Source organism: Ascaphus truei, chromosome 6 (genome assembly GCF_040206685.1).
Source record: "Ascaphus truei isolate aAscTru1 chromosome 6, aAscTru1.hap1, whole genome shotgun sequence".
Taxonomy (NCBI): domain Eukaryota; kingdom Metazoa; phylum Chordata; class Amphibia; order Anura; family Ascaphidae; genus Ascaphus; species Ascaphus truei.
Genome location: NC_134488.1, coordinates 33642113 through 33658866, shown reverse-complemented (window position 1 = coordinate 33658866; position 16754 = coordinate 33642113). Strand labels below are relative to the sequence as shown.

Below are 16754 nucleotides of genomic sequence, written 5' to 3'. Positions count from 1 at the left end.
AGTAACATACACCGACCCCCCTACAGGGAGAGAGGAGGAGAGTAACATACACCGACCCCCCCTACAGGGAGAGAGTAACATACACGGACCCCCCCCCCCCCCCAACAGGGAGAGAGTAACATACACTGACCCACCTACAGGGAGAGAGGAGGAGAATAACATACACCGACCCCCCCTACAGGGAGAGAGGAGGAGAGTAACATACACCGACCCCCCCTACAGGGAGAGAGGAGGAGAGTAACATACACCGACCCCCCTACAGGGAGAGAGTAACATACACCGACCCCCCCTACAGGGAGAGAGGAGGAGAGTAACATACACCGACCCCCCCTACAGGGAGAGAGGAGGAGAGTAACATACACCGACCCCCCTACAGGGAGAGAGTAACATACACCGACCCCCCCCAACAGGGAGAGAGTAACATACACCGACCTCCCCTACAGGGAGAGAGTAACATACACTGACCCCCCTACAGGGAGAGAGGAGGAGAGTAACATACACCGACCCCCCTACAGGGAGAGAGTAACATACTCCGACCCCCCTACAGGGAGAGAGGAGGAGAGTAACATACACCGACCCCCCCTACAGGGAGAGAGGAGGAGAGTAACATACACCGACCCCCCTACAGGGAGAGAGTAACATACACCGACCCCCCCTACAGGGAGAGAGTAACATACACCGACCCCCCCTACAGGGAGAGAGTAACATACACCGACCCTCCTACAGGAAGAGAGGAGGCGAGTAACATACACTGACCCCCCTACAGGGAGAGAGTAACATACACTGACCCCCCTACAGGGAGAGAGTAACATACACTGACCCCCCTACAGGGAGAGAGTAACTTACACCGACCCCCCTACAGGGAGACAGGAGGAGAGTAACATACACCGACCCCCCCTACAGGGAGAGAGCAACTTACACTGACCCCCCTACAGGGATAGAGGAGGAGAGTAACATACACCGACCCCCCCCCCCCCTACAGGGAGAGAGGAGGAGAGTAACATACACCGACCCCCCCTACAGGGAGAGAGGAGGAGAGTAACATACACTGACCCCCCCAACAGGGAGAGAGTAACATACACCAACCCCCCCCCCCAACAGGGAGAGAGTAACATACACCGACCTCCCCTACAGGGATAGAGTAACATACACTGACCCCCCCTACAGGGAGAAAGTAACATACACTGACCCCCCCCAACAGGGAGAGAGTAACATACACCAACCTCCCCTACAGGGAGAGAGTAACATACACTGACCCCCCCTACAGGGAGAGAGTAACATACACTGACCCCCCCTACAGGGAGAGAGTAACATACACCGACCCCCCCTACAGGGAGAAAGCAGGAGAGTAACATACACCGACCCCCCCTACAGGGAGAGAGAAGGAGAGTAACATACACCGACCCCCCTACAGGGAGAGAGTAACATACACCGACCCCCCCCTACAGGGAGAGAGTAACATAAACCGACCCCCCCTACAGGGAGAGAGTAACATACACCGACCCTCCTACAGAAAGAGAGGAGGCGAGTAACATACACTGACCCCCCTACAGCCTACAGGGAGAGAGTAACATACACCGACCCCCCTACAGGGAGAGAGTAACATACACCGACCCCCCTACAGGGAGAGAGGAGGAGAGTAACATACACTGACCCCCCTACAGGGAGAGAGGAGGAGAGTAACATACACCGACCCCACCCCCCCCAACAGGGAGAGAGTAACATACACCGACCTCCCCTACAGGGAGAGAGTAACATACACTGACCCCCTCTACAGGGAGAGAGTAACATACACCGACCTCCCCTACAGGGAGAGAGGAGGAGAGTAACATACACCGACCCCCCCCTACAGGGAGAGAGGAGGAGAGTAACATACACCGACCCCCCTACAGGAAGAGAGTAACATACACCAACCCCCCCTACAGGGAGAGAGTAACATACACTGACCCCCCCTACAGGGAGAAAGGAGGAGAGTAACATACACCGATCCCCCCTACAGGGAGAGAGGAGGAGAGTAACATACTCCGACCCCCCTACAGGGAAAGAGGGAAAGAGTAACATACACCCCCCTCCCCCCTCACAGGGAGGGAGTGACATACACCTACCACCCCCCCTACAGGGGGAGAGTAACACACATATCCCCCTACAAAGAGAGCACAATATATACCTACTCCTCCTACAGGGTGAGAGTAACACCTACCCCCCCCCCCCCTACAAAGAGAGAGTAACATAAACCTACACCTCCTACAGGGTGAGTGTAACACCCCCCCCCTACCATGGGAGAGTAACATACATCTACCCCCCTGCAGGGAGAGAGTAACATACACCGACCCCCCCCTACAGGGAGAGAGTAACATACACCAACCCCCCCTACAGGGAGAGAGTAACATACACCGACCCTCCTACAGGAAGAGAGGAGGCGAGTAACATACACTGACCCCCCTACAGGGAGAGAGTAACATACACTGACCCCCCTACAGGGAGAGAGTAACATACACCGGCCCCCCTACAGGGAGAGTGACATACACCGACCCCCCCCCCAACAGGGAGAGAGTAACATACACCGACCTCCCCTACAGGGAGAGAGTAACATACACTGACCCCCTCTACAGGGAGAGAGTAACATACACCGACCCCCCTACAGGGAGAGAGTAACATACACTGACCCCCCTACAGGGAGAAAGTAACATACACCGACCCCCCCTACAGGGAGGGAGGAGGAGAGTAACATACACCGACCCCCCCCCCTACAGGGAGAGAATAACATACACCGACCCCCCTACAGGGAGAGAGTAACATACACTGACCCCCCCTACAGGGAGAGAGGAGGAGAGTAACATACACTGACCCCCCTACAGGGAGAGAGTAACATACACCGACCCCCCCTACAGGGAGAGAGTAACATACACTGACCCCCCCAACAGGGAGAAAGGAGGAGAGTACCATACACCGACCCCCCCTACAGGGAGAGAGGAGGAGAGTAACATACACTGACCCCCCTACAGGGAGAGAGTAACATACACCGACCCCCCCCCCCCTACAGGGAGAAAGGAGGAGAGTAACATACACCGACCCCCCCTACAGGGAGAGAGGAGGAGAGTAACATACACTGACCCCCCTACAGGGAGAGAGTAACATACACCGACCCCCCCTACAGGGAGAGAGTAACATACACTGACCCCCCCTACAGGGAGAAAGGAGGAGAGTAACATACACCGACCCCCCCTACAGGGAGAGAGGAGGAGAGTAACATACACTGACCCCCCTACAGGGAGAGAGTAACATACACCGACCCCCCCCCCTACAAGGAGAGAGGAGGAGAGTAACATACACCGACCCCCCCTACAGGGAGAGAGGAGGAGAGTAACATACACCGACCCCCCTACAGGGAGAGAGTAACATACACCGACCCCCCCTACAGGGAGAGAATAACATACACCAACCCCCCCTACAGGGAGAGAGTAACATACACTGACCCCCCCTACAGGGAGAAAGGAGGAGAGTAACATACACCGACCCCCCCTACAGGGAGAGAGGAGGAGAGTAACATACATCGACCCCCCTACAGGGAGAGAGTAGCATACAGATACCCCCTACAGATTGAGAGTAGGGAAAGAGGGAAAGAGTAACATACACCCCCCCCCCTCCCCCCTCACAGGGAGGGAGTGACATACACCTACCCCCCCCCCCCCCCCATAAGGGGGAGAGTAACACACCTATCCCCCTACAAAGAGAGAACAATATATACCTACTCCTCCTACAGGGTGAGAGTAACACCTACCCCCCCTACAAAGGGAGAGTAACATAAACCTACACCTCCTACAGGGTGAGTTAACACCCCCTCCCCCCCCCCCCTACAAAGGGAGAGTAACATACATCTACCCCCCTGCAGGGAGAGAGAGAGGAGGATATCGTATACCTACCCCCCCATTACAGGGAGAGAGTAACATACAGCTACCCCTCCTGCAAGGCGACAGGAGGAGAGTAACATACACATACCCCCCTTCCCCGTGATTATACCCCCTTCCCATTAGACCCCTCTGCTTGCCTTATAACCCTTCCCCTAAACCCATTCCCCGCGGTACCTGTGGCCCCCACTCCCCTCTGGGCTCCGCTCAGAAAGGCCCCTCCTCCCCCGCACGTCGCAGGGCTGAGCGCCATGATGCTGCTGTTGCCTGGGAAACGGTTGTAGTCCGGGATACTGGGGCCACTCTGCAGGGTGGGGTCAGGGCAATACCGGGCCCCTGACGTGGACACCCCGGCCCCCTCTTCCGCCTTCCCCTCTGTCCCCTTCTTACACTGAGCACACCCCATCACCTGCGGAGAGACCGTAGCCCCAAATTATACGCCCTGCTAATAAAGGAGGGACCCCAAATTATATGCTAGCTAATAGAGGGCACCCCCTAATAATACACCCCAGTGATAAAGGAAGGACCCCAAATTATACACCCCGGTGATAAAGGAGGAACCCCAAATTATACACCGCTAATAAAGGAGGAACCCCAAATAATACACCCCAGTAATAAAGGAGGGACCCCAAATTATACACCGCTAATAAAGGAGGGACCCCAAATAATACACCTCAGTAATAAAGGAGGGACCCCAAATTATACGCCCTGCTAATAAAGGAGGGACCCCAAATTATATGCTAGCTAATAGAGGGCACCCCAAATAATACACCCCGGTGATAAAGGAGGAACCCCAAATTATACACCGCTAATAAAGGAGGGACCCCAAATAATACACCTCAGTAATAAATGCGGGACCCCAAATTATACACCGCTAATAAAGGAGGGACCCCAAATTATATGCTAGCTAATAGAGGGCACCCCCTAATAATACACCCCAGTGATAAAGGAAGGACCCCAAATTATACACCCCGGTGATAAAGGAGGAACCCCAAATTATACACCGCTAATAAAGGAGGAACCCCAAATAATACACCCCAGTAATAAAGGAGGGACCCCAAATTATACACCGCTAATAAAGGAGGGACCCCAAATAATACACCTCAGTAATAAAGGAGGGACCCCAAATTATACGCCCTGCTAATAAAGGAGGGACCCCAAATTATATGCTAGCTAATAGAGGGCACCCCAAATAATACACCCCGGTGATAAAGGAGGAACCCCAAATTATACACCGCTAATAAAGGAGGGACCCCAAATAATACACCTCAGTAATAAATGCGGGACCCCAAATTATACACCGCTAATAAAGGAGGGACCCCAAATTATAAACCGCTAATAAAGGAGGGACCCCAAATTATACACCGCTAATAAAGGAGGAACCCCAAATAATACACCCCAGTAATAAAGGAGGGACCCCAAATTATATACCGCTAATAAAGGAGGAACCCCAAATAATACACCCCAGTAATAAAGGAGGGACCCCAAATTATACACCGCTAATAAAGGAGGAACCCCAAATTATACACCGCTAATAAAGGAGGGACCCCAAATTATACACCGCTAATAAAGGAGGGCACCCCAGTAATAAAGGAGGGACCCCAAATTATAAACCGCTAATAAAGGAGGGACCCCAAATAATACACCTCAGTAATAAAGGAGGGACTCCAAATTATACACCGCTAATAAAGGAGGGCACCCCAGTAATAAAGGAGGGACCCCAAATTATAAACCACTAATAAAGGAGGGACCCCAAATAATACACCCCAGTAATAAAGGAGGGACACCAAATTATACACCGCTAATAAAGGGGGGACCCCAAATTATATGCTAGCTAATAGAGGGCACCCCAAATAATACACCCCGGTGATAAAGGAGGAACCCCAAATTATACACCGCTAATAAAGGAGGGACCCCAAATAATACACCTCAGTAATAAATGCGGGACCCCAAATTATACACCGCTAATAAAGGAGGGACCCCAAATTATAAACCGCTAATAAAGGAGGGACCCCAAATTATACACCGCTAATAAAGGAGGAACCCCAAATAATACACCCCAGTAATAAAGGAGGGACCCCAAATTATACACCGCTAATAAAGGAGGAACCCCAAATAATACACCCCAGTAATAAAGGAGGGACCCCAAATTATACACCGCTAATAAAGGAGGAACCCCAAATTATACACCGCTAATAAAGGAGGGACCCCAAATTATACACCGCTAATAAAGGAGGGCACCCCAGTAATAAAGGAGGGACCCCAAATTATAAACCGCTAATAAAGGAGGGACCCCAAATAATACACCTCAGTAATAAAGGAGGGACTCCAAATTATACACCGCTAATAAAGGAGGGCACCCCAGTAATAAAGGAGGGACCCCAAATTATAAACCACTAATAAAGGAGGGACCCCAAATAATACACCCCAGTAATAAAGGAGGGACACCAAATTATACACCGCTAATAAAGGGGGGACCCCAAATTATACACCTCAGTAATAAAGGAGGGACCCCCAAATTATACACCACACTAATAAAGGAGGGACCCCAAATTATACACCGCTAATAAAGGAGGGACCCCAAATTATACACTGCTAATAAAGGAGGGACCCCAAATAATACACCCCAGTAATAAAGGAGGGACCCCAAATTATGTACACTGTTAATAAAGGAGGGACCCCCCAAATTATACACCACTAATAAAGGAGGGACCCCCAAATTATACACCGCTAATAAAGGAGGGACCCCCAAATTATACACTGCTAATAAAGGAGGGACCCCAAATAATACACCCCAGTAATAAAGGAGGGACCCCAAATTATGTACACTGTTAATAAAGGAGGGACCCCCCAAATTATACACCACTAATAAAGGAGGGACCCCCAAATTATACACCGCTAATAAAGGAGGGACCCCCAAATTATACACCGCTAATAAAGGAGGGACCCCAAATTATACACCTCAGTAATAAAGGAGGGACCCCAAATTATACACTGCTAATAAAGGAGGGACCCCAAATAATACACCCCACTAATAAAGGAGGGACCCCAAATTATACACCGCTAATAAAGGAGGGACCCCAAATTATACACCCCACTAATAAAGGAGGGACCCCAAATTATACACCGCTAATAAAGGAGGGACCCCAAATAATACACCCCAGTAATAAAGGAGCTACCCCAAATTATGTACACTGCTAATAAAGGAGGGACCCCCAAATTATACACCCCACTAATAAAGGAGGAACCCCCAAATTATACACCCGACTAATAATGGAGCAACCCCCAAATTATACACCCCACTAATAAAGAAGGAACCCCCCAAATTATATACCCGACTAATAAAGGAGGGCCCCCCAAAATTATACACCCCACTAATAAAGGAGGGCCCCCCAAATTATATACCCGACTAATAAAGGAGGGCCCCCCAAATTATATACCCGACTAACAAAGGAGGGCCCCCCAAATTATATACCCAACTAATAAAGGAGGGCCCCCCAAAATTATACACCCCACTAATAAAAGAGGGCCCCCCAAAATTATACACCCCACTAATAAAGGAGTATTACGTTACTTACTGAAGAGATTCAGAGCTCAGAAGTCATATCATTGAGAGTCTGCGAGAGAGAGTGAGAGACAGTCTGCGAGAGAGAAAGAGCGTCTGCAAGAGAGAGTATGTTATACAGGGGGAGGGAGAATGCGAGAGAGAGTGAGACAGTATGCAGAAGAAAGAGAGTGAGTGTTATACAGGAGGGAGAGAGACAGTCTGCGAGAAAGAGCGAGAGTGCATGTGAGCGAGCGTTACACAGGGGGAGTGACAGTCTGCGGGAGAGAGCAGTATGGAGGGGGGAAAGAGAGAGTTTGAGAGAGCGTTATACACGGGCGGAGGAAAAGAGACAGTCTGAGAGAGAAAGGGAGTGCATTATACAGGAAGATAAAAAGAGTGCGAGTGAGGAGAGAGCATTATACAGGGGGAAAGAGACAGTCTGTGGGGGGAGGGTGGAGGGGAGACGCATTAGAGAGTAAGACAGAGCAAAAGTTACAGGGGTAAAGAGGGGAGAGAGAGAGGAGGGGGGGGGGGGGATACCCAGTCACTCTGTCTGTGTCCTGTCTGTGTCCCTCTCCTGTGTCTCTCACGCTGTCACAGTTTGCAGCACTGAGGTTATAGGGTTAAACCCCCATCCTTCCTGCAGAGAGCACAGACGGTCACTCACTTCCTGAGGGGGACGGTAAGCGGCGGTGGAGGGTGGGGGGGGACACTTCAGCTGCAGGTTCCTGTCACCTTCCCTCTGTCCCTACACTATCCCGTCCAGCCCCCGGCTCATCGACACCCCCACCCTATATCCCATATATACTTTAGGGCTTGTGCCTATGGGGGCCTACGGTGTACCTCCCATATATAACTATGCAGGGTGCTAGAATAAGGATCTAGTGTGCACACTCCTTCCTGTTCCCATATGAATATACTGCACTTGCCCACTCTCACGGAGTGGGGGGGGGGTGCCCACTCTCACTGAGGGGGGGGGGGTTGCCCACTCTCACGGAGGGGGGTGGGGGGGGGCAGGGTTTTAGGGAAGGAGACGGAGCTTGCAAAGCCCCATACCCCACGTTATCTCCCATCATTATGGGGAACCGCAGGCTGTGGGTTGGTAGGGCAGATAATATTAGGGCTTCCGTTGCTACTGACCTGCAGCAAGCGAGGCTGCACTCACGGGAGTGACACTGCCGCCCAATGAGTGAGACTGCCCTTCCAGTGAGAGGAACCCGCACTCTAATGAGTCAGACTGCCGGTCACTGCACTCCGGCGGGCGAGACTGCCCTCTCATGAGGGAAGCTGCCGCCCAGTGAGTCAGACGGCACTCCAGTGAGTGTGACATTAACCGCCGCTGGTGGAGACTGCTCTCAGTGAGTGCGACTTACTTTCAGCGAGCGAGCGACAGCACTCCAGTGAGGGAGACTGTCTTACGATGAGAGTAGGATTATTTAAGAGTAATGAGGTTCTCTGCTAAGTGCAGCTCAGGCTGTGTGGGGGGGGGGAGGAAGGAAGAGCGGGGGGGGGGTGAGAGAGGCGGCGTACACTGTCTAACCTCTATTATTTAGCAATACAGAAACCTCACTGTCATTGTAATGAAACTGCAGCCAGTGCTTACACTGAGTATGTCTATACTCTGCTAATAAGCACGCCGCGCTGTATAATGGTATTGAGTATCTCTATACACTGATAATGAATATGCCGCGCTCTATAATGATGCTGAGTAGCTCTATACACTGACAACATGTTATCTCTTATCTCCCTCTTCCCCCTCTCTCAAAGCCCCCTCTTCCTCTTCTCTCTCATCTCCCCTCTCTTCTTCTTTCCCCCCTCTACTCTTCTCTCTCTCGCTTACCCACCTTCTCTCTCTCAAAGCCCCTTTTCCTCTTCTCTCTCATCTCCCCTCTCTTCTTCTTTCCCCCCTCTACTCTCTTCTCTCTCTCTTCCCCACCTTCTCTCTCTTATCCCCCTCTTCCCCCCTCTCTCAAATCCCCCTCTTCCTTTCTCTCCCCCTCTCTCTTCCTCTTTCCCCCTCCACTCTTCTCTCTCTCTCTTCCCTCCCTCTATTCCCCCCTCTCTCTCCCGTCCTCCCATCTCTTCCCTCTCTATCTCTCTTCCCACCCTCTTTCTCTCTCTTTTCCCCCTCTCTTCCCTATCTATCTTCCGTCCCTTCTCCCCCTCCCCTCCCCCTTACTCTTCTCCCCCTCCCCCTTCCCCTCTCCTTACTCTTCTCCTCCTCCCCTCCCCCTTACTCTTCTCCCCCTCCCCTCCCCCTTACTCTTCTCTCCCTCCCCCTTACTCTTCTCCCCCTCCCCCCCTTACTCTTCTCCCCCTCCCCTCCCCCTTACTCTTCTCCCCCTCCCCCTTCCCTCCCCCTTACTCTTCTCCCCCTCCCCCTTACTCTTCTCCCCCTCCCCCTTACTCTTACCCCCCTCCCCTCCCCCTTACTCTTCTCCCCCTCCCCCTTACTCTTCTCCCCCTCCCCTCCCCCTCACTCTTCTCCCTTTATCTCCTTCTCTCTCTTATTATTACTGATTATTTGTGAACCACCGACAATGGGGGGGGGGGGGGGGGTGCAGTTCTGCACAGTATATTACATAACCAGTTACATACAGGACAAATAAATACAAAGAGGCAATGAGGGCCCTTGCGGTGAGAGCTTACACCCGAGAGGGATTGAGGGACAATGAACAAGAAGCTAAGGCGGCTGCTCATTGTAGGATAAGGCGGCTGCTCATTGTAGGATATGGGGGGGCTCATTGTAGGATAAGGTGGGGCTCAGGTTGGAATACGGCCCAGTCTGACAGCTAAAGCCATTAAGGGGGGGGGGGGGGGGTTGTTACATAGGGTGGAGATTGGTCCAGCCACACAGCTGGTCCCAGTGGGGTTGGAGGTGATGGGGAGTTGGATGTTGGACATAAAGTGAGCCGGCTTCCTGGAGAAGTTGAGTCTTCAGGGAGTGTTGAGGCCTCTGAGTGCTGGGGGAGAGTCTGACAGAGAGAGGGGGCAGCACGGGAGAAGTCTTGTAGATGGGGCCGCCGACAGGAGGGGGGAGCCGGGGCAAGTGTGGCTGCAAGGGGCCCCGGCCGGCGCTGGATGGTTGCCGGGCCCCGGCTCCCGGCTCTCCCCAGCTGCCGCCGGGCCCCGGCTCCCGGCTCTCCCCAGCTGCTGCCGGGCCCCGGCTCCCGGCTCTCCCCAGCTGCTGCCTCGTCCCACGCTGGGGCCTCTCTCTCCAACAGGTGTGTGCATGAAGCTGAGCCTGACTTCCGGGTGCACCCAGCTTCCGGCGCGCACCGATTGGAGAGAGAGGCCGGCGCAGGGCGAGGCAGCAGCTGGGGAGAGCCGGGGCCCGGCGGCAGCAACCAGAGGTATGTGTATGTGGGAGGGTGGGGGGTGGTAAGGGTATTAGTGGGGGGGGGTAAGGGTATTTGTGGGGGGGGGGTTGGTACGTGTATGTGTGGGAGGGGGTTGGTACGTGTATGTGTGGGAGGGGGTTGGTACGTGTATGTGTGGGAGGGGGTTGGTACGTGTGTGTGTGGGAGGGGGTTGGTACGTGTGTGTGTGGGAGGGGGTTGGTACGTGTATGTGTGGGAGGGGGTTGGTACGTGTGTGTGTGAGAGGGGGTTGGTACGTGTGTGTGGGAGGGGGTTGGTACGTGTGTGTGGGAGGGGGTTGGTACGTGTATGTGTGGGAGGGGGTTGGAACGTGTGTGTGTGGGAGGGGGTTGGTACGTGTGTGTGTGGGAGGGGGTTGGTACGTGTATGTGTGGGAGGGGGTTGGTACGTGTATGTGTGGGAGGGGGTTGGTACATGTATGTGTGGGAGGGGGTTGGTACGTGTGTGTGTGGGAGGGGGTTGGTACGTGTATGTGTGGGAGGGGGTTGGTACGTGTGTGTGTGGGAGGGGGTTGGTACGTGTGTGTGGGAGGGGGTTGGTACGTGTATGTGTGGGAGGGGGTTGGTACGTGTATGTGTGGGAGGGGGTTGGTACGTGTATGTGTGGGAAGGGGTTGGTACGTGTATGTGTGGGAGGGGGTTGGTATGTGTATGTGTGGGAGGGGGTTGGTACATGTGTGTGTGGGAGGGGGTTGGTACGTGTGTGTGTGGGAGGGGGTTGGTACGTGTATGTGTGGGAGGGGGTTGGTACGTGTATGTGTGGGAGGGGGTTGGTACGTGTATGTGTGGGAAGGGGTTGGTACGTGTATGTGTGGGAGGGGGTTGGTATGTGTATGTGTGGGAGGGGGTTGGTACGTGTATGTGTGGGAGGGGGTTGGTACGTGTGTGTGTGGGAGGGGGTTGGTACGTGTATGTGTGGGAGGGGGTTGGTACGTGTATGTGTGGGAGGGGGTTGGTACGTGTATGTGTGGGAGGGGGTTGGTACGTGTGTGTGTGGGAGGGGGTTGGTACGTGTATGTGTGGGAGGGGGTTGGTACGTGTGTGTGTGTGGGAGGGGGTTGGTACGTGTGTGTGTGGGAGTGGGTTGGTACGTGTATGTGTGGGAGGGGGTTGGTACGTGTGTGTGTGGGAGGGGGTTGGTACGTGTGTGTGTGGGAGGGGGTTGGTACGTGTGTGTGTGGGAGGGGGTTGGTACGTGTATGTGTGGGAGGGGGTTGGTACGTGTGTGTGTGGGAGGGGGTTGGTACGTGTGTGTGTGGGAGGGGGTTGGTACGTGTATGTGTGGGAGGGGGTTGGTACGTGTATGTGTGGGAGGGGGTTGGTACGTGTATGTGTGGGAGGGGGTTGGTACGTGTGTGTGGGAGGGGGTTGGTACGTGTATGTGTGGGAGGGGGTTGGTACGTGTGTGTGTGGGAGGGGGTTGGTACGTGTGTGTGGGAGGGGGTTGGTACGTGTGTGTGTGGGAGGGGGTTGGTACGTGTGTGTGTGGGAGGGGGTTGGTACGTGTGTGTGTGTGGGAGGGGGTTGGTACGTGTATGTGTGGGAGGGGGTTGGTACGTGTGTGTATGGGAGGGGGTTGGTACGTGTGTGTGTGGGAGGGGGTTGGTACGTGTGTGTGTGGGAGGGGGTTGGTATGTGTGTGTGGGAGGGGGTTGGTACGTGTATGTGTGGGAGGGGGTTGGTACATGTATGTGTGGGAGGGGGTTGGTACGTGTGTGTGTGGGAGGGGGTTGGTACGTGTGTGTGTGGGAAGGGGTTGGTACGTGTGTGTGTGGGAGGGGGTTGGTATGTGTGTGTGGGAGGGGGTTGGTATGTGTGTGTGGGAGGGGGTTGGTACGTGTATGTGTGGGAGGGGGTTGGTACGTGTATGTGTGGGAGGGGGTTGGTACGTGTATGTATGGGAGGGGGTTGGTACGTGTATGTGTGGGAGGGGGTTGGTACGTGTGTGTGTGGGAGGGGGTTGGTACGTGTGTGTGTGGGAGGGGGTTGGTACGTGTGTGTGTGGGAAGGGGTTGGTACGTGTGTGTGTGGGAGGGGGTTGGTATGTGTGTGTGGGAGGGGGTTGGTATGTGTGTGTGGGAGGGGGTTGGTACGTGTATGTGTGGGAGGGGGTTGGTACGTGTATGTATGGGAGGGGGTTGGTACGTGTATGTGTGGGAGGGGGTTGGTACGTGTGTGTGGGAGGGGGTTGGTACGTGTGTGTGTGGGAGTGGGTTGGTACGTGTATGTGTGGGAGGGGGTTGGTACGTGTATGTGTGGGAAGGGGTTGGTACGTGTATGTGTGGGAGGGGGTTGGTACGTGTGTGTGTGAGAGGGGGTTGGTACGTGTGTGTGTAGGAGGGGGTTGGTACGTGTATGTGTGGGAGGGGGTTGGTACGTGTATGTGTGGGAGGGGGTTGGTACGTGTGTGTGTGAGAGGGGGTTGGTACGTGTATGTGTGGGAGGGGGTTGGTACGTGTATGTGTGGGAGAGGGTTGGTACGTGTATGTGTGGGAGGGGGTTGGTACGTGTATGTGTGGGAGGGGGTTGGTACGTGTGTGTGTGGGAGGGGGTTGGTACGTGTGTGTGTGGGAGGGGGTTGGTACGTGTGTGTGTGGGAGGGGGTTGGTACGTGTATGTGTGGGAGGGGATTGGTACGTGTATGTGTGGGAGGGGGTTGGTACGTGTATGTGTGGGAAGGGGTTGGTATGTATGTGTGTGTGTGGGAGGGGGTTGGTACGTGTATGTGTGGGAGAGGGTTGGTACGTGTATGTGTGGGAGGGGGTTGGTACGTGTATGTGTGGGAGGGGGTTGGTACGTGTGTGTGTGGGAGGGGGTTGGTACGTGTGTGTGTGGGAGGGGGTTGGTACGTGTATGTGTGGGAGGGGGTTGGTACGTGTATGTGTGGGAGGGGGTTGGTACGTGTGTGTGTGGGAGGGGGTTGGTACGTGTGTGTGTGGGAGGGGGTTGGTACGTGTATGTGTGGGAGGGGGTTGGTACGTGTATGTGTGGGAAGGGGTTGGTATGTATGTGTGTGTGTGGGAGGGGGTTGGTACGTGTATGTGTGGGAGGGGGTTGGTACGTGTGTGTGTGGGAGGGGGTTGGTACGTGTATGTGTGGGAGGGGGTTGGTACGTGTATGTGTGGGAGGGGGTTGGTACGTGTATGTGTGGGAAGGGGTTGGTATGTATGTGTGTGTGTGGGAGGGGGTTGGTACGTGTATGTGTGGGAAGGGGTTGGTATGTATGTGTGTGTGTGGGAGGGGGTTGGTACGTGTATGTGTGGGAAGGGGTTGGTATGTATGTGTGTGTGTGGGAGGGGGTTGGTACGTGTATGTGTGGGAAGGGGTTGGTATGTATGTGTGTGTGTGGGAAGGGGTTGGTACGTGTATGTGTGGGAAGGGGTTGGTACGTGTATGTGTGGGAAGGGGTTGGTATGTATGTGTGTGTGTGGGAGGGGGTTGGTACGTGTATGTGTGGGAAGGGGTTGGTACGTGTATGTGTGGGAGGGGGTTGGTACGTGTATGTGTGGGAAGGGGTTGGTATGTATGTGTGTGTGTGGGAGGGGGTTGGTACGTGTATGTGTGGGAAGGGGTTGGTATGTATGTGTGTGTGTGGGAGGGGGTTGGTACGTGTATGTGTGGGAAGGGGTTGGTACGTGTATGTGTGGGAGGGGGTTGGTACGTGTATGTGTGGGAGGGGGTTGGTACGTGTATGTGTGGGAAGGGGTTGGTATGTATGTGTGTGTGTGGGAGGGGGTTGGTACGTGTATGTGTGGGAAGGGGTTGGTACGTGTATGTGTGGGAAGGGGTTGGTACGTGTGTGTGTGGGAAGGGGTTGGTACGTGTATGTGTGGGAGGGGGTTGGTACGTGTATGTGTGGGAAGGGGTTGGTATGTATGTGTGTGTGTGGGAGGGGGTTGGTACGTGTATGTGTGGGAAGGGGTTGGTATGTATGTGTGTGTGTGGGAGGGGGTTGGTACGTGTATGTGTGGGAAGGGGTTGGTACGTGTATGTGTGGGAAGGGGTTGGTACGTGTATGTGTGGAGGGTGGGAATTGTATTTGGAGCGGTGATGGTAATTGTATCTGGGGGTGGTGGGGGTGTTTGTATCTTAGGGGTGTAGTGGTGTCTGTATTTGGGGGGTCGTTTTGTATTGGTAGGGGGTAATGTGTGTTTTGGGGGGGGTTGTGTGGGAGGCGGAATTCTGTGTGTGTGGCATGGGGAGGAGGGGGAAATGAGTGTGAGGAAAGGGGGGATTGTGTGAGAGAAGGTAATTTAGTGATAGCGGAGGGGGGAAGAGAAGAGAGCGGGGAGAGTGAGTGAGGAGGGGGGAGAGTGAGAGACAGAGGGAGGAGAGAAATACAGGTGTGAAATGGGAGGGCTTGCAAGGCCGCCAACACGGGGGGGGGGCGGAGCTCTAGTCCTGGGCCCCAGGAAATCTGTTTGCGGCCCCCCTGCTTGTAGGCGGGAAATGGAGAGGTGAGTAAGGTATGAGCCTGTCAGCAGCATTTTGGACAGGGGGACGAGGGGAATGCCAACTAGGCGAAGGTTGCGGTAGTCCAGGCGGGACAGGATGAGGGAGTTGATTAGGATTTTAGTTTTATCATGAGTAAGAATAGGGCCTATCCTAGTGATATGTCTGAGGTGGAGACGCAAGACTCCCCCCTTCTCTCCTCCCCGCCACACCCCTCCTCTTATCTCTCCCTCCTCTTCTCTCTCCTGCTCCCCCTCTTACCCATTCTCAACCCCCCTCTCGCTCCTTTTCTTCCCCCCCCTTTCTCTCTTTCTTCCCCCCTCCCCGTCTCTTTCCCCCCTCCTTTCTCTTTTCTCTCCCCCCTCTCTCTCTCTCTCTCTGTATCCCCCTTCTCTCTCTTCTTGCACCTCTCTGTCTCTTCCCATCTTTCTCTTCCCCCCTCCAAGTCCCCTTCTCTCTTCCTCCTCGCTATCCTTTCTCACTACCCCCCTCCCACCCCTTCCTCTTCTCTCATTAGAGGAAATGGTCACTTCCTGTGGATAGTCCAAAGTCTCATCACTTCCTCCCCCATACATCGATCCCCGCACATAATACAGGATACCCCCCCAACTACTGCCCCCTAACTGCCCATACTACCCTTTCCCTTCCCCCTTCCATTCATGTGTGCCTTATTACCCCGGCCTAGGGAAGTTTCTCGGAAGAGAAAGGTTCTTTTTAACCCCGTCACCCTGGTCCTGGGTGCCTTATTGCCCCGTTCCGGGCAGTTCCTTACAACACTTAATTGGGGTCAGTGGATACTTTTAACCTCATACAAATAAACTCTCTACCTCAACAGCACTGCAGGAGTTAAAGGGACCCGCGCAATCGCCGACCCTTCCTCCATAGCATACATACACCCATGTACAGCTGTACTGAGTATAACTCGCACACTCCCAGGTGCTTAACGGATGCGGTGACTTCCCTGCCTTTGGAGTGGGCACCACGGGCAATCCTGCCACGTTTGCTAACTGTCCAGGAAAATCAGAGTGTCAGCTCATGGGGTTCAGCGATCGAGACAGTTCTGTATACAAGTGGATAATAGTCGTGGCAACTCACCTTACGAAGTGCTGGGGTGTCTCTCATTCAGCGTCTGTCTCACTCTCTGTCTCGCTCTTTGAGGCTGTCAACTCTTCCTGACTCACGCCCCAGGCGCTTCGCCCTTCTATCTCTATCCCCCCCTCTCTTTCTCTCTCTCTCCCCCCTCTCACTCTCCCCTCTTTCTCTCTCTCTCCCCCTCTCCTAATTTCTCTCCTTCTTTCTCACTCCCTCTCCTTTGCTCCCTCTCTCTACCACCTCTCTCCCTCTTCCCCCTCTCTCCTTCGTTCTCTCCCTCTCTCCCCCTCTCTCCTCCACTATCCCTCCCCCCCCCCCCTCATACAAGCTTCCTCCTTTCCCTCCGGTTCCTCTTTGCCTGTTTAACCACTTCACA

At 54.1% G+C, this 16754-nt stretch overlaps 1 protein-coding gene across 5 annotated transcripts in view; it reads right to left on the bottom strand.

The window, feature by feature from the left end:
* Window positions 1–16516, bottom strand: part of LOC142496872 (proto-oncogene tyrosine-protein kinase Yrk-like) — a 56076-nt gene extending 39560 nt beyond the window's left edge. Inside the window, exons 1-4 of one of the 5 annotated variants that reach the window (XM_075603921.1) lie at window positions 16382–16516; window positions 7996–8095; window positions 7487–7569; window positions 4086–4317 (exon numbers count right to left, since the gene is read on the bottom strand). In XM_075603921.1, coding sequence (XP_075460036.1) covers window positions 4086–4314 — 229 coding nt within the window. In that variant the 5' untranslated portion in view covers window positions 4315–4317; window positions 7487–7569; window positions 7996–8095; window positions 16382–16516. Of the gene's footprint in view, window positions 1–4085; window positions 4318–7486; window positions 7975–7995; window positions 8096–16381 lie in introns of those variants that run through there. The other 4 variants (XM_075603920.1, XM_075603922.1, XM_075603918.1 and 1 more) reach the window with 4 other exon arrangements.
* Window positions 16517–16754: the final 238 nt, after the last annotated feature.